The sequence below is a fragment of the Crinia signifera genome, chromosome 9 (genome assembly GCF_055691185.1).
Source record: "Crinia signifera chromosome 9, ASM5569118v1, whole genome shotgun sequence".
NCBI lineage: Eukaryota > Metazoa > Chordata > Amphibia > Anura > Myobatrachidae > Crinia > Crinia signifera.
The window spans coordinates 70,004,606-70,032,080 of NC_139225.1; the positions used below are offsets into that span (position 1 = coordinate 70,004,606).

Below are 27,475 nucleotides of genomic sequence, written 5' to 3' on the forward strand. Positions count from 1 at the left end.
CCTGAACTTAGTTTCTATGACTATCTTCCTTTTGGCCTTCCTATCACTGCGACGAGTCTCTGATTTGACTGCTCTGTTGTAGAAGCCACCATATTTGATTTTTCATGATAGAGTGGAGCTCTGCACAAATGTAGCTTTTTTTTTTTGCTGAAGGTTGTGTCCTCTTTCCATGTCAACTAGCCTATCGTGGTTCCTACTTTGCTCAAGAACTGGCCACCTTTTCTGTGGTGCATACCTTTTTTTGTTTGTTTCTCCAAGTTTCACATGTTTGTGGCTTCACGCTTCAAATTTTTTTTTAAAGTCCCAGCTCCCACTTACCACCCATCTATACCCCCAGTGTAATCTCCCTCCTTTGTCTCCTGTGGACTCCGAAACAGATTAATTCGGTCAGAACCAAAATCCTATGTATACTAGTCCAGCATCACCCTGGAAACATGACAGATGGCATTGTTATGATACAGAAATTGTGGTTTCTGTTGATGTACCAATATGTAGATAACAGTTGTCAAACATTTCTATACCTCTGATTTAATGCGATGCATGGTATTACACATAGTGGAACACTGAAAGTAGAACGCACAGTATAATGCCTTCACCTCCATGCTTTACTTCAAGTTTTGTACACCTCAAACATTCTGTCAGTTGCTAAACTCAAACGTGCCCATGTGATCTAAACAGTTTTAATTGTGATTTGTCATTCAATAACACTCTGCCATTTTTCCACTGTGAAATATTTGCCCGCTTTACACCATCATAAGTGCTGGAATGCATTCTTCAATATTATGAGCAAGCGGCTGCTTTTAAACCTCTTAACAGTGTGTGGTCTTCCCAACAAAGTGGTGTTGTCGAAACTGCTAAATTTGGTAGCAAGTTGTAACTAATGTGAAATGACATGGATGAGATGACCCCTGTTTTTCCCAGCACGTGGGGTTTCTGGTTGCACAGGAACCCCCTTCCCTCTTGGCAAGTGCCTTAAATTATGACAATAGCACTGGTGTATAATATGATCAATAGAGCTGCCGCCACATCAGTGTAAGCCGGGACAAAGCAGAGCTGCTGCACAAGCCCTGTGGGAGCAGCTTCTTCTACCAAGTTTGCTGAGCTTAGAAAATGCAGTGATGGTTATATTATGACTGTGTATTTATGGCATTTTTAACTTTTTCCTGACCACTTATCTTATTTAAATGTTTGAAACAGCCTATACTATAGACCAGTGGTTCTCAACCTCGGTCCTCAGGGATCCCCAATAGTGCACATTTTCCTGGTCTCCACACAGACTCCAGGTGAAATAAATAGCTCCACCAGTGATCTTTTAAAATGTGTCAGTGAATACTGAGTGCACCTGCAGGGTGACCTTCAAAACGTGAACTGTTGGGGGTGCCTGAGGACCGGGGTTGAGAACCACTGCTATAGACCATATGTACTTTAAATATTAATACTGTATCCAGTGTATAAAAAGACCAATTTTTAGGACTGTTACCACTCCCCAGACTCCCATACTCCAATGTGCTGCAGAGTGGGAGACTTTGGATTACATTTGGAAACTCCCTTCTAAAAATCCTGCATTTTCAACTGCTGGTCCCTGCATTGCAGTTTCAGGGTCCTTCCAAGGGCAAGTAAAATTCCTGCTAAGACCCTTCTTTCACACATTAATGACAAGTCAGTGGAAGTGTCTCAAGGAAAAGGTCTGGGTGGTGGTTGTTTTTTTTTGTGTTCCAACAATAAAATTGTTGCTGTCTGTGAGACCTAGCCCTACCTATTTATATATGGTACATGTTTCTGCTAGAGTACTCTTCAGTCCCCTGATTATTAAATGTTTGATACGGAATGCTGCAATAGGGATATTAATGGGATTTTTGGCAGTGGTATTTCGTACCACGTGGTTTAGATGGAGCTTAGTTATCACACGTATGGGGGCTGGACTGCACACCCTAATTTTAAGCTTAAGCTGTGCTACCATGCAGTGTTTTGCCATACATACAAAAGAAAAAATACAGGTGTACTATGAAATTAAGAACTTCAGTAATCAGAACATTTATAATATCTAGTTCTATATAATTTTTTTTGTGTGTGACATCAGTAATCACACTTACTCATATACATCTCCATTGTATGCAAACTGTACAGGGAATGCATGCTTGTGTAGCATTTACACATGTATTTCAGAACTCCTATAAGCTTATGTTAAATTTGTACCTTTTTTTTGCATTTACGACTATCCTTCTGTAGATTGAGCGAGAGAAGAAGAAAAAGACTTCAGGAGTTGGAGGGTCAGATGTCTGAGCTGAAGAAAAAGCTGAATGAACAATCAAAGCTTCTGAAACTAAGAGAATCCACTGAGAGAACTGTTGGCAAACTCAACCATGAGATTCAAGTAAGTGGCACTGAAAGGTGATCAAAAACCTATTGCTCTGTTGTCCTATGGGAACACCGGCCTTTTGTGCCTGCATTAAATCTTTGTGATTTGAGTCGGCATTTATGGCCATTTTTTGTGGTCTACTGATTCTACAGTGTTAGAATGGTTTAGTTGTCTATATGTTTTTATTTGTTGGGTTTGGCTAGAAAATATTTCTCTGGGGAAGTTTGGGATCTATGGTGAGAAGTTTAAAACTGCCAATTTGAAGTGGTTAGTTTGTGGCTTAGCCTCTATATCAGTGGTGGGCAACAGGATGTGGCCCGCGAAAGGCTCATGACTGGCCCACCACTCAAACCTGTAGCACAATGACAAGCGGCCCGACGGCTGAGCCTCTTGTCATTGTGCCCTATCTATTCTGTGCTGCCGCTGAGGAGAGCAGGGATATTCCCCCCCCCATCCTCTCTGTGACCTTCTGCTGCGGGCTCCGCCCTGACTGGTACGCGCGCACTCTGTGTTGGGGATAGATGTTGCAGGGCGCCAGGCAGACATGAGGAGGAGACCGCGCGAGTACTGCGCGCTGCAGTGCCACCCCCCTCCTTGCTGCTCCGGATTGTTGGACCGCAGGCCGGAACTCACAGCACAGCAGTGGCTGCAATGTTTTTATCATGCAGGGTATGTATGTACACTGCTGGGGAGGGGGGGTGGACATACCCAGCATGATAATAACATTGCAGCCACTGTTTTGAGTTCCCGGCCAGCTTTCAAAGATGACAGCCCGAGCTCCTATGCAGGGGCAGAGAGAGCGGGGGCACAGGCAGCTGAACACTGTCTGAATGTAGAGGGAGCTGCACCGCACAGCCCCGGAGTGTTCAGGGACAACTGCCGCAATTTATAGGTCAGTGTGTCTCCGGGGTCCTGGCAGGGAGGGGATGTGGGGGCTGTAGCTATTCATTGGACTGCATTAATTTTATTAAAGGAAAGAAGTCTGTGTGTGGTGGGCTATTTATATGTGCGTGTTTGTGTACTACTGTACAGTATTATGCAGGTAATAAATTGCCTATTGTACAGTGGGGGTCGGGGGCCGCTGTGCTAAGGCAGAATTGCTGCTGGGTCCTGGGGGAAAGGGAATGTAAAATGGAGGTAGTTTTTTTTTTTTTTTTTTTCCTCAATTTTACATCCCATCTCCCCCAGGACCCAGCAGCAATTCTACCTTAATACAGCTACCCCCGACCCCCACTGCACAAGAGGCAATTTGCCGCATGTTGCACACCCCTGTCTAGGACCTAGAAATTTTAAAACTCAGTAGTGTGCCACATAGCTGTGCATTGTACAGTAGGCACATCACCAGGCACTGACCCTGCACATGCTGAGGGAGTGATAGTGTATTGCACAACCTCTGTCACACTTCTACGTTCTCAGAATTCTCTATACTTTCCTGTTATTACTACTAAACCTTTCCCCATGTCACTCCATACCTCCTACTCTGCTTAATGTCACCAACAGTAGGATCCTCAATCTTGGAGGCATTACATGAATTTTGGCTTGCTCCCAGTTGCATACCATGCATTTTGAATAATTCTGTGTGAATTTTGGAATATTCCGTGTGGTGTAATGTGATTTTAGCTTATTCCATGTGTCATAATGTGAATTTTGACTCAAAGCATTTTGTGCGACATAATGTGTAAGGGAAAAGGGTAGAGTTTAAAGGGGTCTACTATTGTGTTGCATAATGTGTATAAGGGGTATATGGTGTGGCACACTACACTCAAGGACAAACCCCTTTTGAGAGACCACACCCCTTTTGCATAGTCACACCCCCTTTTCCTGAGTGCGGCCCTCGACCATTTGCTGGAAGTGTTAAGCGGCCCCCCAACTGAAATTATTGCCCACCCCTGCTCTATATCCAAAAATGTCCCCTAATGGGTTCATAACTTTTGGAAGTATAAAATCCATTTTTTTTTTTTTTTTTTTACAAAACTTTAGAAATAAAGTGTTACAAACTAACCAATTTAGATTGAAATGCCGTATTTTACAGTCTTGCTTTTTCTCTGCTACAGGCAATGAAGATGCAGAGAGTACAGCTCATGAGGCAGATGAAGGATGATGCAGAAAAGTTCCGCTCTTTTAAACAACAAAAAACTAAGGAAGTGATTCAACTTAAGGAGAAGGTACTTGGAAATAAAGGAATGGCTCATATATATCACAATTGGGGCTTAGTACTTACTGTGTTGAATTTTTTTGTAGGATCGTAAACGGCAGTATGAACTGCTGAAACTAGAAAGGGATTTCCAGAAGCAAGCCAATGTGCTGCGAAGAAAAACGGAAGAGGTGCGTGATCTGTGGTGCCCTAACTAGTTATAGACAGTGTACTTACCGATTGTAAGCTGTATATTTACAGTTTTCCCATTTCAGGCAGCAACTGCTAACAAGCGTTTGAAGGAAGCTCTGCAACGACAGAAAGAGGTCATGGATAGGCGTAAAGATACCCAGAATAAAGGCATGGAGGGGGCTTCAGCTAGAGTTAAGGTATGTGAAATGCGCATTACTTGTCTGCAGTTATCATCTTAGTCTGTTTCTGTAGCCATATTATCTGGCCCCTGGTGCAGATTTTCCAAGATGCAAATGTCCTAATTTGGGTGTGGCACATTTCTTTCCCAGAGATAATGTCCTTGGCTTTGTTTTAAGTGGTAGGGTACAACGGCAGTATCTAGTTTTCGATACTTGTCCTAAGGCAACAAACTGGCTTGGATAGCTGTTTAGCGAATGCATTTAATGGAGTAACTAGGATTTTCTTCCGTAGAATTGGCTGGCCAATGAGGTAGAAGTCCTTGTGAGTACTGAAGAAGCTCAGAGACACCTGAACGATCTCCTTGTGGACAGAAAGCTGTTGGCTCAGGATATAGCTCAGCTGAAGCAGAAAGATGCTGGAGAGAATATACCTACTAAGATCCGTGTAAGTAAAATGTACAGCATCCCCTCACCATGCTTCAGGCACTATTATATTCTCCCTCTATCCACGTGTATAGATGGGTATGAATTTTCTGGGGGGAAATTCACGTTGACCTTTAACCTGCTGACCGCATGCCACCTTTTCGGTTTAGGTGGATGCTTTGTGACTTCACACTGATTGCTGTAAATTTGCTGTTGCAGAAAATCTAAATAAATAATAAATATTACCATCTAATGGGGTTTTATGGGGTGGTATTTTTGCATTGATTGCCTTTATAATATATATATATATATTGTAGATAATGTGGCTTTGTGAATTTGTTTAGAGACGCACCTACACAGTGGCAGAGCTTGAAAAGATGGAGGACGAAGCTTCAGCCACTAAGCAGATTGAAAGCTTAGAGACTGAGATGGAGCTCAGGTAATATACTGTCACTACACATCCTGGTTGATTTCAAATTAGCCTTTTGCCTTAAAGTGATGTTTTGTACAGGACATTTTTTATTTATAAGATTTCATATTACACAAGCTGGTTTAATGTGGAAAAAATACAAAGTAAGAATCTTTTTATGCCAACATAGCAAAGTCGTCAATAACTTTACCTAGATACTCTTATTGCAGTACAGCTGTGAGCACAAGGTTGACAGAAGATTAAAAGTCAGTATATGCAGTTATTTTATGTTGTAGACTTACCTAGGAGGAATGTAAATAACCTGTATTGTGGCGAGTGTGTCTTGACCAAGTGCATTACAGTTTGGAAATCACACAATGAAGATCTTATGTGCGCTTTCCTTCCTCCCTGCAGCTAGTAAATTCAGTCCAATCTCCCGTTTAAAAGTAACAAAGATATGATCAATGAGTAAATAGCAATGCCAGGGTTGATGTAACCGTTCTTTGATGTGTTCTTTCTTCAAAACATTATATGTTGCTATCCAGCAATAAAACTAGAGAACATGCTTGCTCAATTCAAAAGAATGAGCTGTCCCTTTTTTTAATATTCCATAAAAAATGCAATAAGCGATTCCATATAATCTTGCAGCCAATTAAACCATTAAAGAAAAGTGTTATTAGGAAATTCAAAGGCAAAATACCATACAAATTGCCAACAGTATTCACAGTCTAATTGGACTTCCAAGATAGTTTAGTGCTGGGATCTATGACGACTGTGTGCAGCGGGTAAAACAATTTTTTTTTAGCTGGATATCATTCTATGTAAGAGCGGGCTCTGTAGAAATTACCCCTGACTTCTCCTCCTTTCTGCTGCTTGGGAGCAGGACTCTGTAATAGTCCGTTCCACCGTCTCGTCCGTCTCTGGGGTCTGAAGTATAAGATCAGTTTCCTTTGCGCTGGGCACTGTCAACTAACCAGCCCCGTTCTAGCCACGTAACACCCATTCTCTACTCCAGGCATGTCCAAACTATGGCACTCCAGCTCTTGTGAAACTACAAGTCCCATCATGCCTTGACTCAGTTTTTCTATTCGAGTATACAAAGCATGCTGGGATGTATAGTTTCACAACAGCTGGAGGGCCACAGTTTGGACATGCCTGCTCTACTCCCTCCACTGGCTGCCTATACAATAATCTTCAAGATTTATTTACTGAATTTCAAAGCCCTTCATGGCCAAGACCCAAGGTACCTGAAGCAGCTTCTGATTCCCATACTGTCCCACCTGATTACTACGATCTGTAGATGAAGGACTGTTAGCCGTACCTAGAATCTCCCATGATTCATCTATGTGGCTCCAACTCTATAGAACTCTCTTTGCCGCACAGTTCGAGAGGTCCCCATATTAAATCCTTCAAAAACAGACTCAAGACTTTCCTGTTTACTTAAGCTTTTCCGTAATTCCCTCAAATATCTTCTCTGTAGTTTTTTGAAAAATTTTCTGTACTTCATTGGACTTGTATTAGTCATTCTATGTATTAAGCGCCTTGAGTCCAATTGGAGAAAGATATATATGTATGTGTGTATGTATGTATGTATATATATATATATATATATATATATATATATATATATATATATATATATATATATATATATATATATATATATATATATATATAGTGTTCACTCTAGAAATTTTTTAGGGCAGGGTGCTGACCACAGGAAGGGCACATTTTTCAATCGCGAGGGCACATTTTTCAATCGCGAGGGCACATTTTAATTTAAAAGGTCAAAATGGTGACACCTGAGCTACAAACAATCAGCACGTTTATGCTACAGTATATAATCCACCTTGTGACACCTGAGCATAACACCATCAGCACATTTATGCTATATAACCACCTTGTGACACCTAAGCTTCACACCATCAGCACATTTATGTTATATAACCATCTTGTGACACCTGAGCGTCACACCATCAGCACATTTGTGTTATATAATCCATCCTGTGACACCTGAGCGTCACACCATCAGCACATTTATGCTATATATCCATCTTGTGACACCTGAGCGTCACACCATCGGCACATTTATGCTATATAATCCATCTTGTGACACCTGAGCGTCAGACCATCAGCACATTTATGCTATATAATCCATCTTGTGACACCTGAGCGTCAGACCATCAGCACATTTATGCTATATAACCATCTTGTGACACCTGAGCGTCACACCATCAGCACATTTATGCTATATAATCATCTTGTGACACCTGAGCGTCACACCATCAGCACATTTATGCTATATAATCCATCCTGTGACACCTGAGCGTCACACCATCAGCACATTTATGCTATATAACCCATCTTGTGACACCTGAGCGTCACACCATCAGCACATTTATGCTATATAACCATCTTGTGACACCTGAGCGTCACACCATCAGCACATTTATGCTATATAACCATCTTGTGACACCTGAGCGTCACACCATCAGCACATTTATGCTATATAACCATGTTGTGACACCTGAGCGTCACACCATCAGCACATTTATGCTATATAATCCATCTTGTGACACCTGAGCGTCACCATCAGTACATTTATGTTATATAACCATCTTGTGACACCTGAGCGTCACACCATCAGCACATTTATGCTATATAATCCATCCTGTGACACCTGAGCGTCACACCATCAGCACATTTATGCTACATAACCCATCTTGTGACACCTGAGCGTCACACCATCAGCACATTTATGCTACATAATCCATCTTGTGACACCTGAGCGTCACACCATCAGCACATTTATGCTATATAATCCATCCTGTGACACCTGAGCGTCACACCATCAGCACATTTATGCTATATAATCCATCCTGTGGCACCTGAGCGTCACACCATCAGCACATTTATGCTATATAATCCATCCTGTGACACCTGAGTGTCACACCATCAGCACATTTATGCTATATAACCATCTTGTGACACCTGAGCGTCACACCATCAGCACATTTATGCTATATAACCATCTTGTGACACCTGAGAGCGTCACACCATCAGCACATTTATGCTATATAATCCATCCTCTGGCACCTGAGCGTCACACCATCAGCACATTTATGCTATATAATCATCTTGTGACACCTGAGCGTCACACCATCAGCACATTTATGCTATATAATCCATCCTGTGACACCTGAGCGTCACACCATCAGCACATTTATGCTATATAACCCATCTTGTGACACCTGAGCGTCACACCATCAGCACATTTATGCTATATAACCATCTTGTGACACCTGAGCGTCACACCATCAGCACATTTATGCTATATAACCATCTTGTGACACCTGAGCGTCACACCATCAGCACATTTATGCTATATAACCATCTTGTGACACCTGAGCGTCACACCATCAGCACATTTATGCTATATAACCATCTTGTGACACCTGAGAGCGTCACACCATCAGCACATTTATGCTATATAAACCATCTTGAGACACCTGAGAGCGTCACACCATCAGCACATTTATGCTATATAACCCATCTTGTGACACCTGAGCGTCAGACCATCAGCACATTTATGCTATATAATCCATCTTGTGACACCTGAGCGTCACACCATCAGCACATTTATGCTATATAACCATCTTGTGACACCTGAGCGTCAGACCATCAGCACATTTATGCTATATAAACCATCTTGAGACACCTGAGAGCGTCACGCCATCAGCACATTTATGCTATATAACCCATCTTGTGACACCTGAGCGTCAGACCATCAGCACATTTATGCTATATAATCCATCTTGTGACACCTGAGCGTCACACCATCAGCACATTTATGCTATATAACCATCTTGTGACACCTGAGCGTCACACCATCAGCACATTTATGCTATATAACCATCTTGTGACACCTGAGCGTCACACCATCAGCACATTTATGCTATATAACCATCTTGTGACACCTGAGCGTCACACCATCAGCACATTTATGCTATATAATCCATCCTGTGACACCTGAGAGTCACACCATCAGCACATAAACCATTATGCTATATAAACCATTTTGTGACAACTGCGCTTCAAACATCAGCACATCATTTATGCCATAAATGTGTTGATTCTTTAAAGGTCAGGTGTGACAAGATGATTTTAAACCATCTGATCACACCTGAGCTTCAAACTATCAGCACATTTATGCTAAAAAACCATCTTGTGACAGCAGAGCTTCAAATATCACCACATTTATGCTATATAATATAAACCATCTTAATATCACACCTGAGTTTCAAACCATCAGCCAAAGATGGCCATCGGTGCAGACGCTATCGATGGTTTATTTCGATGACAATTCTGCTCCCAGCCATCGATGTTAGTAAACTATCTGATGGATAACCATCGATAGTTTTAGCTACCAATGGTCATTCCTTATATATGACTGAATGGGCCCTGGGCCGATCAAAACCTGGGGGCGGGACTTCCGAGTGGCGGAGCTATGCTCCGTGTCCCGGCACCTTGTTAAAAAAAAAGAAGGACCATCGGTTCTCATTTGCCATCGATGTAGGGAAACCATCTAGTTCTCCCACATCGACGGCAAAAGTATTCAACATCAGCAATAAACATCAATGATTTCAAATCATCGATGGCCATCCCTACCATCAGCACATTTATGCTATAAAACCCATCTTATCACACCTGAGCTTCAAACATCAGCACATTTTAGGCTATATAACCATCTCTTGCGACACCTGAACTTCAAACCATCACTCTGCAAAGTCATTTATGTAATGTATGGATCACTGGACACTAAGTAGGTTGACAGTTGTTAGATTGATATGCAGGAAGGTCGACATGGATCAAGGTGAATATGACATTACGGTCGACACAATCTATAGCACAACATATTAAAGTAGATCGACAGTAAAAGGTCAACATGGGGTTTTTCACATTTTTTTAATACGAATGTCAGCAGTGTCGACATGGAGGAGGGGAGGGTGGGGGTAGTACCGCGTCCACGCCCTAGTGGATGGTAGGGCATGAAATACCACTTGTCAGCACATGTGTCGGCTCAAAAAACTGTGAAAAACACCATGTCGACCCAGTGCATGTTGACCCAGGGACTGCATATCATTTATTAAAATGACATTTTTTAAATCATAGCAAATAATTTAATTAAACACTCAATAAATCACTCCAAAACAATGAAACAGGCATTGTGATAGTGCAGGCCCCCCACCCCACCAATAACAGGCATTGTGATAGTGCAGGACCCCCACCCCACCCCACCAATAACAGGCGTTGTGATAGTGCAGGACCCCCACACCCCACCAATATCACAATGCCTGTTATTGGTGGGGTGGGGGTCCTGCACTATCACAACGCCTGTTATTGGTGGGGTGGGGGGGGGGGGGTCCTGCACTATCACAACGCCTGTTATTGGTGGGGTGGGGGGTCCTGCACTATCACAATGCCTGTTATTGGTGGGGTGGGTTGGGGTCCTGCACTATCACAATGCCTGTTATTGGTGGGGTGGGGGGGGGGTCCTGCACTATCACAATGCCTGTTATTGGTGGGGTGGGGGGGGGGGTCCTGCACTATCACAATGCCTGTTATTGGTGGGGTGGGGTCCTGCACTATCACAATGCCTGTTATTGGTGGGGTGGGGGGGGGTCCTGCACTATCACAATGCCTGTTAGTGCAGGACCCCCCCACCCCACCAATAACAGGCATTGTGATAGTGCAGGACCCCACCCCACCAATAACAGGCATTGTGATAGTGCAGGACCCCCCACCCCACCCCACCAATAACAGGCATTGTGATATTGGTGGGGTGGGGGGGTCCTGCACTATCACAATGCCTGTTATTGGTGGGGTGGGGGGGTCCTGCACTAACAGGCATTGTGATAGTGCAGGACCCCCCCCCACCCCACCAATAACAGGCATTGTGATAGTGCAGGACCCCAACCCACCAATATCACAATGCCTGTTATTGGTGGGGTGGGGGGGTCCTGCACTATCACAATGCCTGTTAGTGCAGGACCCCCCCACCCCACCAATAACAGGCATTGTGATGGTGGGGTGGGGGGGTCCTGCACTAACAGGCATTGTGATAGTGCAGGACCCCCCCACCCCACCAATAACAGGCATTGTGATAGTGCAGGACCCCCACCCCACCAATATCACAATGCCTGTTAGTGCAGGACCCCCCACCCCACCAATAACAGGCATTGTGATAGTGCAGGACCCCCACGCCACCAATAACAGGCATTGTGATATTGGTGGGGTGGGGTGGTCCTGCGCTATCACAATGCCTGTTATTGGTGGGGTGGGGGGGTCCTGCGCTATCACAATGCGCAGGACCCCCCCCACCAATAACAGGCATTGTGATAGCGCAGGACCCACTACCCCAAAAAAAAAAAAAACCAGTAATATGCCCCCAAAAAATACCTACAGAGTGCTTAAATCAGGAGGGAGGCGGCATGCTGCTTGTATTAGCCCTAACACGCCGCTCACCTCTTGCTACGTGAGCGGCATGTCAGCTTGGCAGGAGGGAGGAGGCATGCTGATTGTAAGAGCTGACTGCCGCTCACGTAGCAAGAGGTGAGCGGCATGTCAGCGCGACAGGGGGGACACAGTACACGCAGCTCAAGCTGCGTGTATAATTATACAGGGCGCAGCGCGGGCGGGCAGAGCGGCCAGGGAGAGACAGTACACCCAGCTCAAGCTGCGTGTATCATTATGCTGGGCGCAGGGCGGGCGGAGCGGCCGGGGAGAGACATTAAGATATTATTATGCAGGGCGCAGGGCGGGACAATAAGGGCAGGGCGGAATTGAGCATGTTTTAAAGGGGCAGGGCGCAGCGCCCTGCAAAAGAAGCCTAACGGGAACACTAATATATATATATATATATATATATATATTTTTTTTTTTTTTTTCCCTTCTCTTATCGTTTGGTGCCTTCTCCAAAATATACTCTGTGTCTATGTGCTCTATAATTGAAGAAGACCTATCACTAAGCTTCGGACATCAAGATTGAAAAAGCTTTTCCACAGTTTCTGCTTGCATCAGGAGCATCTCACATTGTAGTTTTCTATTTGTTTGTTTTGTATAATGACAATCATTCATTCGCTACTTTGGTCACTTAGAGGACACATTACTGCTGCTTCAGTATTGGCTGTGGCCTTGCTAGCTTGCAATGTACATAAAGGATTTATAGAAGAGTTTTAGTCCTCAGATTGTCATTGGATGTTTCTGTATTATAGGAGCGCTCAAATAGCGGACCTGCAGCAAAAGTTGCTGGATGCGGACAGTGAGGATGAACGGGTTAAGCGGAGATGGGAAACAATCACTAATATTATGGAAGCAAAGTGTGCTCTAAAATATTTAATGGCAGAGGTAACTTTATAAGGACTGTGTGGTGTTTTTTTTTTTTTTTGTACTATTTTCATCCATGGTTTAAGATGTAACCATTCTATCCCACATTCTGCAAATGTGTCTACTTTCCTCTCAGCATATTATAATCATTTTTTTTATTATTCCCAATAAATTTTCTAGCTGGTCTCTGCCAAAGTCCAGGTTAGTAAACTAGAAAGCAGTGTTAAGCAGAGCAGAGCGCACTCTGGGGAACTGCAAAAGACCATCTTTGAGGAAAGAAATCAAATGGCTGAAATGGAGACTGAGCACCAGAGCCAACTCATGGAGCTTGAACAGCAGCACCAAGAAAAGGTAACTTTCATTTCAGTGCCTTCTAAATTATAATGGTTATTTGCTATCTATATTCAGAAGCCAACAAGGGGCAATTCTGTGCATTTTTAAAGAAGTAATCAATGCTTTATAGACCTTTTTATTGGGCTATCCATTTGCAGTAACTGAATTCCCATGATGTAATACAGTTTTGAGTTATAACTAGGCATTTTAATTTTTGCCCTGTAGATTCTTTACCTGCTTAGCCAGCTACAACAGAAGCCGTCCATCACACCTTCAGTGGAAGACCCAGCTGAAGACGACAAAGTCACAGAGAGAGAGAAACAGCTGTTGGAGAGGCTGAAGTTCCAGGTATATCACATGTTTATTAATCCTCATATCTAGTGCGCTTTATTGGAACCCCTCTTTATTTTATATTTGGTATTACCTAACAGTATCCTTAACTATAGCTTCTGTTAACAGAAGGTTGGATGCTGTGTTTTTTGTCAGAGGTAAGTTCTCCTCACATGAAGACTACTTACCTCCCTGAGCTCACTACATGCCAAACATAATGATCTCTCTCTGATAGCATTCTGCAACCCTGGCATAGATGCCACTTTGTGTTACCGAGAGCTTCTACTTTCAGTTTCACCAGTTGCCATGTTGAAGGTTGTTTTTTTCCCCCTTTCCCTTCGTCATATCTCCTACAGTCCTGAAGTACTAAACTGATTTGAGCTTATCATGTTCCTATCTTATCGTTGGGCCTTGCTTTGACTATGAACTTGATTAGACTTTTTGGTACTTGTTTCCTAGCACGGGTCCCATCGCATACCTTAAGTTAAGGTATGTGATGGGACCCGACCAACCCAATTTCGGGATTTTTTTTTTGAGGTTTCCCGGTAAATGTAAAATTCTAATGGCATGAGATGTGACCGACCCGATTTTTACATTGTAAGTATTGTATGTAAAGTTAAATTCCTATGTAAAATCTGGTCCATCACATGCCATTATAATGGCATGCGATGCGACCAATACGATGGACCCGATTTTACATAGGAACCAATGTTAAATGCCCCCCCCCCCCCCCCCCCCATACACGATTTTTTTATTATATACCCACCCTGATGTGAAATGCACGCCACCCCACGATGAACGACAACCCGAAACGTGGCGAGCGCAGCGGTACGCGTCCTCCGACCTTTTCATACCCTCACTGTCGGCATGGAGTTGATTTTATATAGTGTGGCGAGCGCAGCGAGTCCGAAGCGTGGCAAGCACACGCATAATACCTTGAAGTTCTGCGCTCCCCACGCTTCGGGCTCGGTGGCTCGCTGCGCTCGCCATGATCTGTGTTATGTTAACTCTGTGGAAAAATGTTATGTTGAAAAATGTGGTTTTTGCTAATTGTTTTGTCAGTTTTTGTGTTTGGTTAATTTATTATTATTTTTTTTTTAAAGAAAGAATAACTGTGTGTGTGTGTGTGTGTGTGTGTGTGTGTGTTTTGCCAATGGCCTAAAGGAGGCTCTGAATACCCATGGTCTGATTTTGCCCACTAAGTATATAAATCCAGTGTTCTCCAAACCCAATGCATTGTGCTCTTGTGCATAGTAGAAAATACATTTACAGGAGCTGTCAAGACTAGATGGTAAGATGATTTTATACTTCCTGGCTTAAAAGGGTTTGAAATTGACAATTCATAGTGTTGAGTTTTAGGAATCCTATATCTCTCTCATCCCAATAATAGTTATTGAGATTAAAATATTATATAAAATATATTTATTATATCGTATTGATATAAAATCATATGTAGTTGACATCTGCAATTATATTCTAATAGACTTTACAATACAATAAGCAGAGTACTTGTCATAATCTGATTCCCAAAATATAAGAGTTCAAGACTTGTAATTTTAGCTCCAATTGGAGGATATTTATTTACAGGCAAAACAAACCGTACAAAATACACTTAACACAGTAATTGATGTATATGTTATTGTATATAAATGTATATACGCCTCCTTGCTTATATTAAATGACATTAAACAATTGACAGACCTAGACTGTTACAAAACAAACATAAATTGTAGACTTAAGTATTCCATGACTATACCAATAAAAGAGCATTCATATCTACCATGTTTACTGTCAGCTTCTCACTCCAGCCCATTGCTTGTTACTGTGGTTCCCCTCCTGCTTCTGTCTCGCATCTCGGTACTTGTGTTTTATCACGGCGCCCACGATTTCCGTCACAGGGCATTGTACAATGAAAAATCGCATCGCATGCGATGCAATTTCACCCGATTTATAATTGTACAGGCACCCAGATGCCTTATTACCATGTTAAATGCCCCCCCAGACCCGATTTTTAATTGTATACCCACCCTCATGGGTCATGAGTATGTGAAATGCCCCCCCATTGTTAACGCCACCCCACTATCAACGCCAACCCGAAGCGTGCCGAGCCCGCGAGGGGCGGCGGTACGCGTCCTCCGACCTTTTCATACCCCCACTATCCACGTTGGCGTGGAGTTGATTTTATAAAGTGTGGCAAGCGCAGCGAGGTCGGAGGACGTGTACCGCTGCGCTCGTCACGCTTCGGGTGTGGCGTTCATAGTGGGGGGCCGTTAACAATGTGGGGGCATTTAACATAGTAATTACCCATCAGGGTGGGTATACAATTAAAACGGGTCTGGGGGTGCCATTTAACATGGGAATCAATGGTAAATCGCGTCGCATGCCATTGTAATGGCATGCGATGCAACGCGATTTGAAAGAAGGCTGAAATCGGAGAAGGCTGAAATCGGGTCCATCGCATACCTTAATTAGTGGTATGCGATGCGATGGGCGCCGTGATAATACACAAGTACCCGCATCTCTCCTCCTGACTCTCTGAATGGGTTCCTGGCTGACTGTCCTTGTCTCTACTCTGTCTCCTTTCCTTTTATCACAAATTGGTACTTGTTTCCTAGCACTGCGCCCACGATTTTGATCGAAGTGCATCTTATATAATCGCATTGCATCGCATGCAATATAGAGGCATGCGATGCAATTCGATTTTTAATTGTACCCCCATTGTCAACGCCACCCCCACTATCAACACCAACCCAAAGTGTGGAGAGCGCAGCGAGGGGCGGCAGTACGCGTCCTCTGACCTTTTTATACCCCCACTATCCACGTCGACGTGGAGTTGATTTTAGATAGTGTGACGAGCCCCGCGAGGGGACACTGATTACTTTACATGTATTCCACGTCCCCTCGCGAGGCTCGCTGCGGGCTCGTATTCCGCGTCACCTCACGGGGCTCGCCACGCTTCGGGCTCACTGCGCTTGCCGCACTAATCAACTCCACGTGGATAGTGGGGGTATGAAAAGGTCGGAGGACGCATACCGCCGCCCCTCGCTGGCTCGCTGTGCTCGCCACGCTTCGGGTTTGCATTGATTAGACGGGGTGGCGTTGACAGTGGGGGTGCATTTAACATTGTAAGCACCCATCAGGGTGCTTGTACAATTAAAAATCGCATCGCATGCAATGATATGCGATATTTCATTGTACAAGCACTCCTGTTAATTTAACGGGAATATCACATCGCATACCACTCAATACGATATGCGATGGGCGCCGTGCTAGGAAACCAGTACCCACAAATTCACTGATTGAAGTTGCCTTTTTCCCATGGGATATTATGTTTCCCTGATGGCGGGGGGTCAGTGTCCTGCTTTGGTCAGCTGCTCTAAGGTGGTGAGCATGGTGGGATTTTGTGTTTATAGGATTTCCCTAGGTTTGGATGTGTACCCAAACAGTTGTGTCCTGTCATGCAATATAACTGGACAATGGACCAGCTGCTTTGCATCCTCAATGCAAGAAGCATCTTTGGTGACCAGGGTAGCTAGTTTGGTACTTATGTAGTACCAGGGAGCCCAATTAACACGGGTACGCTTGCGCAAGTAAATCGCATTGCAATCCTGTTTTGATGCGATCTCAGTAGTTAATATTGATGGACGTTTGTTAGTTACCTTAGAATAAGCTTAAGCTACGGAAATAGCTTAGTCAGAATTTGCGTAAGTGTTCACTGTCCCTGTCAGATTCATTCTGAGGTGAATAACTGATAGTGATGGCTGCTTCAGTGAGTTCTCAGAACTGACAGAGGTGACAGTCATGGAAGGTGAACAACTCACCATGTTCACCTTGCCTAATACAGAGGAGGAGGCTGTTATGTTTTTTTCAGCTACACCAGTTGCTGCCGGTCACACACAATTGTGTGACCTGCCATCTGATGTGGCTATCCCTGAAGGAAAGAAAGTGGCGCTGCCACATTAAGGCCTGCCGCAATAAGGTCAGCCTCCGTGCGGCGCACTGGTTCCCAGGGTGCTGGTTACACTTCCTCACCCTTGCCAGGTTGATATACTCATGGGCGGAGGAGATGACCAGTGTGGTGTATTGTGACCGGGAACTGGACATCAAAACCACCGTGCAGTACAGGGAGGGGGAGGCATGTGCTATGGACTTAAGGTGCCCATACACTAGTAAGATCTATCTTCAGATCTGGCTGGTTGGAACAAAAACATGGTTATGGATGAGTGACAGTTTGTCAGTTTACCAGCATTTCCAAGCAAATGGTCAACTGTCATTTTGCTCTCATCCATAACCATGTTTTTGTTCCAACCAGACAGATCTAAAGATAAATCTGCGTGTGTATGGCCACCTTTACTTTCCCAGCCCCATAGGCAAATTGGCGGTCCTGGCATGGTGGTTGAAGTGGATGAAAGCCTCTTCGTGAAGAGAAAGAATCATGTGGGGAGGATGCTGCCTCAGTAATGGATTTTTGGAGGGATCTGCAGGGAGACAGGTGCATGCTTTCTCACTGCCGTTGAAAAGAGAGATGCCAGTACGTTGATCAACGTACATATTGCTTCTGGATCAATAATCTACTCAGATTGCTGGAGAGCATATAATACAGAGCAGCTACAGCAGGCAGGTTATGAGCACGCACGTGTGAACCATCGCTATAACTTTGACCCAGAATCAGGGGTTCACACACAAAATATAGAGCGGCTGTGGGGGGCTTGCAAATGAAGAAACAAGCGCCATAGAGGAACGTGTGGAGGAAGAGTCTGGGTGCTGCGAATCCCTTTGCCCCTATTCTGCATGCTCTGACACTCCTGCCCAAGGCAAATTCACTGCCTTCATAGTGACTGAATTTTTTCTTCATTAATTGTCATTATTCTTGTTACTTCTCTTGATTACTGTTTATAATGGTCACTAATTATTGTGTTTTATTGATTAATAATTAAGTACATTTACAGTTTATCATTAACACATGTCCTCATTTCTGTGTCAGATGTATGGTATGGCTGGTGTGAATGTGTTCCAAAACCACCACCACACTATCCACGTCACCCCGAAGCGTGGCGAGCGGTGGCGGAACGCGTCCTCCCAACCTTTTCATACCCCCACTATCCACGTCAGCGTGGAGTTGATTTTATATAGTGTGGCGAGGCCCGCGGAAAACATATAAAATCTGCGTCCACTCGGTGGCTTGCTGTGTTCGCCATGCTATATGAAATAAACTACACACCGACGTGGATAGTGGGGGTATGAAAAGGTCGTGAGGATGCGTTCGGCCGCCCCTCGCGAGGCTCACCACGCTTCGGGGTGGCGTGGATAGTGGGGTGGGGGAGCCTAAAAATCACATTGCATGTCATTGCAGTGTAGTAAAGTTAATGGCATCACACCCTATAAAATAGCATGCAATTTTGCGTCGGGTGAATAAATTCCTTGGGAAGATCGCATCGTATGGCACTAAAACGGGACATGCGATGCGCTGTCCTTACGCAGAATAGCCCACGAAGCAAATTGCTTAGTGGGCACCCTGGTACTACATAAGTACTGCTAGTTTTTATGTTATACTGTACACTGGGATCAGACATACAAAGTACTATATGAACTCACATAATTAATAAAATATTGATAACTGAGGAGGGGGCAGGCATTCTATCTGCTTGAGAGCCCTTGGCCCATTGTGGCCTGCATGATATCAAACCACCTAAAATGTTTGCTTATGAAGTCATGAAGAACAATGACATTAATTTGGTGTCATACATAATTACTAAACTTTTCATTTGTACGTTCAAAATACAGGTCGAGTATCCCGTATCCGAATATCCGTTATCCGAATTATTCCGAAATACGGACATTCCAGAAAGTGAAAAAATTTTTTTTTTGCTAAAAACTCACTGGGGACATTTGTAACAGCATCACTGGGGACATGATATGTAACTGGCACTATATATGTGCAAGACAATGATTGCTTGGCATTCAAATTCAGTGCTGAGATAGTACACACATTTTGTTACACGTTTTGAAACCTTGTTTTCTCCTTCATACTTCATGGCAGCCATTACATTGGGTTCATCCCTCTCTCCTCTCCAATCAGACAGGTAGTTTTTTTTCCCCTAGGATCCAGCCCCTTCCTCTATATAATCTGGCACCTCCCCACAGACCGTAGTCTTTTTCCTGTCTCCTTCTGTCTGTGACAGGTAGTCAGTTAGAGTTAGCTGTTTTGTTTTTTTATATATACCCGGTAGGCTGGTTATGCTACCGGAGACCTGGGCGGGAAGGCTGGCGGTGCCTAAGCCTAAAGAGTGTCCGGTGGCAAGGACATTATGAGAAACCCTCAGCGTCCCTCCCTGCATAGCGTATGTAAGTATCACCTATTCAGCGTGGTCCCAGTGTCCGGGTTCAGGCTCCGGCTTCCTTCTCTGGGTAGCGCTGAGTCTCCCCGGCAGTCAGGACGGCGTCAGTGGCGCGCGCGTCACTTCCGGCGGATGCACGCGGCGTGCGGGTCACGGCCGCGTGCGTTCCAGCTATGCGGAAGTGCGCGCCAGGTTGGCGCCGGCGGGAGAGAGGGGGACGCTGGCTGCTGCGGCAGCGTGTGTTTAAAAGGCGCCTGGTCGGTGTTACAGGCGCAAGGCTATACTGCTGCAGAAGCGTTTTTTGGTATCAAGCCAGGATTATTGCCATGGAGGATGCCTCTCAGAAGGGTGTTACACCGCCGCCCAGGTAAGTCCTCTTGCAGAGGACACGCTGTTAGAGCATGCCACTTTTTCAGTCAGATAGTTAGTATCTTTCTCTCTTGTTTTGTAGTGTGCCTTCAGTGCCCAGAAAGAAAGTGGCTAAGACCAAGAATACTAAGATCTGTCCAGGATGTGATAGAGCCTTTGTTGGAGAGACAGTACTGTGTTTAGAGTGTCTGACAAAAAAGGATGTTGGGATGAATATATCAGCCCAGTTAGCTGAGATGAGAGACTGGATGAAGAAAAACTTTATTTCTAAAGAGGAGTATGCAGGGAATAAAAGGTCCAGGTCCCAGACTAGCCTTGATAAAGATGACGGTGATGTGTCAGTGCATGAGGATGCGGACAAGGAGGAGTCTGGGGGCTCATCTGCTGAGTCAGGCGAAGTATTGGAGGACGAGCGTCTGTTTAATGTGGAGTTGGTAGAAGCAGTGCTTAAAAATCTCTATAGGACACTTAACTATAAACAGCCTGCAAAATCTGAGTTTGACGCATTGTTTGAGGATCGGTCTAAAAAAGGGAGATCTTTTCCAGTACATAAGGTTGTGAAGGATATCCTAGCTAAAGAATGGCAGGGTGTCGACAAGAGAGTGGGGTCGACTAAGAGAATTCAAAAAATGTTTCCCATTGAGGATGAAGAATTCATTAAGTGGTGTAATATACCTAAAGTCGACGCAGCAGTGTCAGAAGTGACGACTCGTACTACCATTCCTCTTGAGGATGGGGCGTCACTAAAAGACGCAATGGATAAAAAAATGGAGAGTGCTCTAAAGAGACTACATATCTCTGCCTCAGTCTCGTTAAAATCAGGGGTGGCCATGGCCTCCCTTTCTCGGGCACTCAGGATTTGGTGTTCTGCATTGCAGGAAGACATACAGGAAAAGGTTTCCCGTGATCAAATCTGCAAGAGTCTTACCCAGGTTCAGCTGGCAGTGGACTATATGTGTGAGGCCTCCTTGGATGGTCTTGATTTTGCAGCAAAATCCCTGACATCGGGGTTGGTGGCCCGTAGGGCCTTATGGCTTAAGTCATGGGCAGCAGATTCCCATTCGAAGAACAAGCTGGCAACACTGCCCTATGAGGGTGCTTTTCTTTTCGGCAGTCGTTTGGATCAGATGATTCAAAGAATGTCAGGTGGTAAATCAGTCAGATTGCCACAGGACAGAAGGGGGAGATTTTTCTCATATTCTTCCAGACAAGCGTATAGACAGGCCAAGTCCTACAGGCCAGGCAGGTCTGTCCGAGACAGATACGCGCAGGGGACATCGAGCCTTTTTTCGGCAATACGTCAAGAAAAGAGGTGAAAGTTCGGGAACCACACAGAAACAGTGACGGTGGTCCCATGGTGGAGCAGGCCCAGGTAGCGGGAAGGCTGTTGGGCTTTGCTCGCGTCTGGGAACAAACCGTCCGAGACAGATGGGTTCTGGAGGTAGTCAGGATTGGCTATCACCTAGAGTTCATGTCAAGGCCAAGAATGGCGAAATTTTGTGTTTCAGAGATCCCAGTTTCGGAGATAGAAAGGGAAGCTCTAAATTTAAGTTTAAAGGGACTCATCGCATCAGGAGCAGTGGTGAGAGTCCCGGAGGAAGAGAAAGGAGCCGGTTTTTATTCTCGTCTCTTCATAGTCAGCAAAAGTTCTGGAGGTTACAGAACTATATTAGATTTAAGAAAATTAAACTTGCGCATAAAGAAAAGAAAGTTCCACATGGAGACTACAAAGTCGATCCTGATGGGGCTGGAAAGAAACAATTTTATGGTCTCCATCGACCTAAAAGACGCCTACTTCCATATTCCCATTTCCCCAGACGACAGAAAATATCTGAGATTCTGCATAGGTCACGATCATTTCCAGTTCACCTGTCTGCCCTTCGGCCTCACCTCGTCACCAAGGGTCTTCACCAAAGTTCTGGTGGTGTTGATAGAAGAACTGAGGAAAAGGAAAGTCATGATATGGGCATATCTAGACGATCTGTTGATCGTGGCACCTTCAGAGGAAGAGGTGGTCACAGCAAGAGACTATTCAGTTTCTTCAAGAACACGGGTGGCTGTTAAATTGGGAGAAGAGCTGTCTAGAGCCAACACAGAGTCTCCAGTTTCTAGGAGTGCTGGTGGATACCGTGAGGTTTCAAGTGTCTTTGTCCTCAAAGAGATGCGAGAAAATCCAGCAGCTAATCTCAAAAATCTACGAGGAGGATCGCGTACCCCTCAGGTCAGCAATGAGTCTCTTAGGGATGATGGCGTCCACGGTGGACATAATCCCATGGGCCAGATGGAGGATGAGGCCTCTCCAGTGGTCCCTTCTAGGTTACTCGAGAAGACTGGTGCCGCTGGAAAGGAAGATAAAGATCTCAGAGGCAGCCAAAGAATCCTTAAGATGGTGGGAGGCCGATCAGCTAGTGTCAAGGAAGTCTTCACTGGCAAGTCCCCGTTACAGGGTGATCACCACAGACGCCAGCGCCACGGGTTGGAGGGCTCATGGTCTGGGCAAGACATGTCAAGGTCTGTGGTCCCGGCACGAGTCAGAGTTCTCCTCCAATCACAGAGAACTAAGGGCCGTGTGGAAGGCAATAGAATTCTTCAGCGAAGATATCCGAGGGGCGCACCTGCGCATTTTTTCGGACAACGCCACTACCGTCTCCTATGTCAACAGACAAGGAGGTACACGGAGTCACGGGCTCTTAGAAGAGGTGCGAAACATCATGTGCTGGTCCGAGGAAAACCTGTTGTCCATTTCAGCGCTCCATGTTCTGGGGGAAGACAATCAGCTCGCAGACTATCTGAGCCGCACAAGCGTGGTTCCTGGCGAATGGGAACTGAAGGACTCAGTATTTCAGGAAATAGTAGAACAATTCGGTCAACCGGAGGTGGACCTCATGGCTTCAGCAGTCAACAAGAAGTTGCCACAGTTCTACTCACGGTACCCGGCTTGGGGGTCGAGCGGAGTGGACGCCCTGTCGCAGAGTTGGGAGTTTCACCTGGGGTATGTGTTCCCTCCAATTCCCCTCATTCACAGGACATTGTGGAAGGTCAGAACGGAGGGGGTCCAAGTCATAGCTATCCTTCCCTACTGGCCCAGGAGGGCTTGGTTCCCCATGTTAGAGAGCATGGCGATTGCGGGTCCAGTGTTTCTTCCAGTGACTCAGGATCTGCTCAAGCAGGGCCCAGTCAATTGCCTAGAGCCTCACAAATTGAATTTAGCGGCCTGGAAATTGAAAGGCGGCAATTAAGAGACAAGAATTTATCCCCAGAAGTCATTGAAGTACTTCTCCAAGCGAGAAAGAAAGTATCGTCAGAGATCTATTACAGAATATGGCGGGTGTTCGCAAAATGGTCCAAGGGCAAGTTCATCTTTCCTAAAGCAAACATTCCTCAAGTGTTACAGTTTCTTTGTGACGGGCTTAATAAAGGGCTGTCGGCTTCAACACTCAAGGTCCAGATTTCGGCACTGAGTGCGCTGCTAGACAGGAAACTAGCGGAGCATAGCTTAATTAAAAGATTTTGCCAGGCTCTCAAGAAAATCCGGCCTAGAGTTAGGTCAATAATCCCCCAGTGGGATCTTAATTTGGTTTTGAATGGACTAATGGAGGCTCCGTTTGAGCCATTGGACAGAGCGAAGCTAAAGTTTCTAACATGGAAGATGTTATTTTTAGTGGCAATAACTTCAGCAAAAAGAGTGGGAGAGATTCATGCTCTGTGCATTAAAGAACAGTATTTGAAGATTTTCCCGGATCGGGTAGTGCTGAGGACTAGGCCGTCCTTTCTACCCAAGGTAGTTTCCTCAGTTAATTTAAGTCAAGAAATAGTTTTGCCTTGTTTTTTCCAAAATCCTCTGACTAAGAAAGAGGAAAAATTGCATACCTTAGATGTCTTGAGAGCTATCAAGATATATCTACACAGGACTACGGGGTTCAGGAAGTCAGAAGCATTATTCGTGATTCCCCAGGGGGCAAAGAAAGGATTGGCTCCATCAAAACAATCAATGTCAAGGTGGCTAAAGGAAGTAATTACATTCACTTACAAGAAGGTGGGTCGTGAAGTTCCTGAAGGCATTAAGGCTCACTCAACAAGGGCAATGGCGGTTTCTTGGGCGAGAGAGGCCAAAGTTTCGGCTAAAGAAATTTGTCAAGCAGCCACCTGGTCTTCCTTGCATACCTTCTCTAAGCATTATGCATTGGATGTCGCGGGCTCAAGCTTTGGAAGTGAAGTTCTTAAACAAGTCTTGGCTTGAGGTATAGTATGAACCCACCCTACTGCTTTGGTACATCCCAATGTAATGGCTGCCATGAAGTATGAAGGAGAAAGCAAGGATTATACTCACGATAATACCTTTTCTTCGGAATACTTCATGGCAGCCCAAAAAATTTGTTGGCCCTCCCTATTTGTGTTTTTTCCCTAGGATCAGGACGGAGACAGTCAAAGACTACGGTCTGTGGGGAGGTGCCAGATTATATAGAGGAAGGGGCTGGATCCTAGGGGAAAAAAAACTACCTGTCTGATTGGAGAGGAGAGAGGGATGAACCCAATGTAATGGCTGCCATGAAGTATTCCGAAGAAAAGGTATTATCGTGAGTATAATCCTTGCTTTTTGAACAATTAAAATATATTTGTGTGTATTTTATGTGGTAATAAAATATATTTGTGTGTATATTATGTGTTTATACAGCATAAATGCAAGATACTTCAAAATACATCATTGAAATATTAAAATATTCCGAAATACGGAATAATCCGTTATCCAAAATTCTCCTGGTCCCGAGCATTTTGGATAAGGGATACTCAACCTGTACAGGTTGAGTATCCCCTATCCGAAATGCTCGGGACCGCGAATTTTCCGGTTTTTAGAATATTTTTTTTTAAGCCATACTTACCTGTCCCCTGATGGTCCCCTGATGGTCCCCGGGCGTCCCTCGGCGTCCGCGCAGTCCCCGGGCGTCCACAGCAGGCCTCCGGCATCTTCTCCTGGTTTCCAGCGGTCCCAGGAATGCATTGCGCGAGTGTGCGCGCGCAATGCATTCCTGGGACCGCTGGAGACCCTGGAGAAGATGCCGGAGGCCTGCTGTGGACGCCCGGGGACTTGGTAAGTATGAAAAGAGGGTTAGGGGTTAAAAAAAAAAAAAAAATTTCGAATGATTCCAAAAACCACGGTTTTTGTAATAATTCAGATAAGGGATGCACGGATAGGGGATACTCAACCTGTATTAAGATTTCCCTACGGATATATATTCATAATATACACTATGGTTAGAATCCCGTTACATTAATAATGGTATCAACAATATGTCTGGTAACCTATTTTATATAAAACAATGATCTATATGGTAAGAAGAGGAATTTTGTCATTTATTTTTCAAGGATGAAGAAATAGAGAAGATGAAAGAACTATGTGAAAAAAATCAACAACTCATGCAGGAAAATGACTTGTGCAAACAGGTAATTGATGCAATTGCTGTGAGTGAATGTCAAACTTGAGTTTTAGATGGTCCTTTAATTTAATAATTACTATTTTATTTTACCAGACTATTACAAATCTACTGTTCTATCATTTGAGTCTGAATTTATAGATTTTTTTTTTATTATTATTATTATTATTATTATTATTATTATTATTATTAGAAACTGGCTCTTCTTCAAGTGGCAAGTGGGAAAAAAATGTACAACTCTGTATCTGCTGTCTGTGGAAACTCCCCAGATTCTCCCTTCGATTTCGTTCCTCCAAAGGTAAAACTGTTTAAAACTAAATTTCGTTTTCTCAGTTGTGGGATTAAGTGGCGGTGAATTGTAAAACATTTGTTTTTTGCAGCCTAAAAACTTACGCCGAACAACTGCCAGAAGTACCACGGTGATCTTAGAAGACTTGTTATCTGAATCCGATGAGTCTTCTGGAGAGGATATAAGTGATAAAAACTGGATTCCTGGCCACAATGTGAAACAGGCAAAGAAACTGATAAGTGGGGTGAGCAGAGATAAAAATCCTTTTTTTTTTTTTTTTTTTTTTTTAAATCATACCTTCAGTTTTGGGACACTCTGGAAGTATTCTTATGACCTTGGGCACAGCACAGCATTATTTTTAAACAATCGCTCAGTTTGTATCCCCTCCCCCCAATGGTGACGTGGTCCAGTGTGTCACCATTGCTTGACTAGATTTTGACTGCAAAATCTAGTTTATCTTTACTGTTCTCACCAGAGAGCACTGGTCCGCACAGATCGCTTTGTGCGGACCGATTTTGTGTTTAAGCACATCGCTCAGCACAGGGCTCCTGTTGCCCCTTGTGTACAGGTTTTTATAGCCTAATTCAGACTTGATCGCAGGACAAATTTGTTCTCAAATCGCCAAAACCATTGCACATGGTTTTGCCCATTCTGAGAAGTTTATCCTGCAATTTAACCCGACCCAAGCTCATTACTCTTTTTATTCTCCAGCTAGAAACAACTTTTTTCTCATGCATCTAGTCTGGGGGACATTGCACTGGTTTTTGTTTTTTAAAGGGATCGGCACAGTAGTAGAAAGGATCACTAAAGTAGCTCCGTTCTCACAGTATTTTTATTGACTGGGAGTAAAGTCTGTGTATACGCCTAGCATTTGCGTGTTTTTCCGATATTGGCAAGTGCACACAATTGCTTATGCTGACCGGGGTGGGGGGCCTAGTTAACTGTGCACATAACTTCCATCGGAGGTAATGAACGACATTGCTCAAAGGGGCCAAAATGAGCGATATTGCTCATTATATTTCCCTGTATGTACAAGGCTTAACCTTTTTGAGTGCCAAGTGAATTTGTGAATTGTGAAAAAAAACTTTTTTTTCATCATAATGACCTGTAATATTTACCTTTTCTATATAGTAACTTTTTTTACACATTTTTATTTGAAATGAAAATGTGAGCGCCACTGGTATTTTTAGCCGATTATTTTGCACATCACTAACAGATGTTGGCACTCAAAGGCTTTAAGTAATGGTTTCTAGTTAAGGTTGTGTTTGTTTTTTTTTTGTTTTTTTTTATAATTGATTTTGC

General features: G+C 44.1%; 1 protein-coding gene across 3 annotated transcripts in view; it reads left to right on the plus strand.

Annotated features, from left to right (window-relative positions):
* Positions 1-27,475, plus strand: part of KIF4A (kinesin family member 4A) — a 73,359-nt gene that overhangs the window by 35,425 nt on the left and 10,459 nt on the right. For all 3 annotated transcript variants that reach the window (XM_083159153.1, XM_083159152.1, XM_083159151.1), the window contains exons 17-28: positions 2,230-2,374; positions 4,414-4,524; positions 4,601-4,684; positions 4,769-4,882; positions 5,157-5,309; positions 5,632-5,726; positions 12,971-13,103; positions 13,263-13,433; positions 13,641-13,763; positions 25,817-25,894; positions 26,078-26,182; positions 26,265-26,417. In XM_083159153.1, the coding sequence (XP_083015279.1) occupies positions 2,230-2,374; positions 4,414-4,524; positions 4,601-4,684; positions 4,769-4,882; positions 5,157-5,309; positions 5,632-5,726; positions 12,971-13,103; positions 13,263-13,433; positions 13,641-13,763; positions 25,817-25,894; positions 26,078-26,182; positions 26,265-26,417 (1,465 nt within the window). The remainder of the gene's footprint in view (positions 1-2,229; positions 2,375-4,413; positions 4,525-4,600; positions 4,685-4,768; positions 4,883-5,156; positions 5,310-5,631; positions 5,727-12,970; positions 13,104-13,262; positions 13,434-13,640; positions 13,764-25,816; positions 25,895-26,077; positions 26,183-26,264; positions 26,418-27,475) is intronic.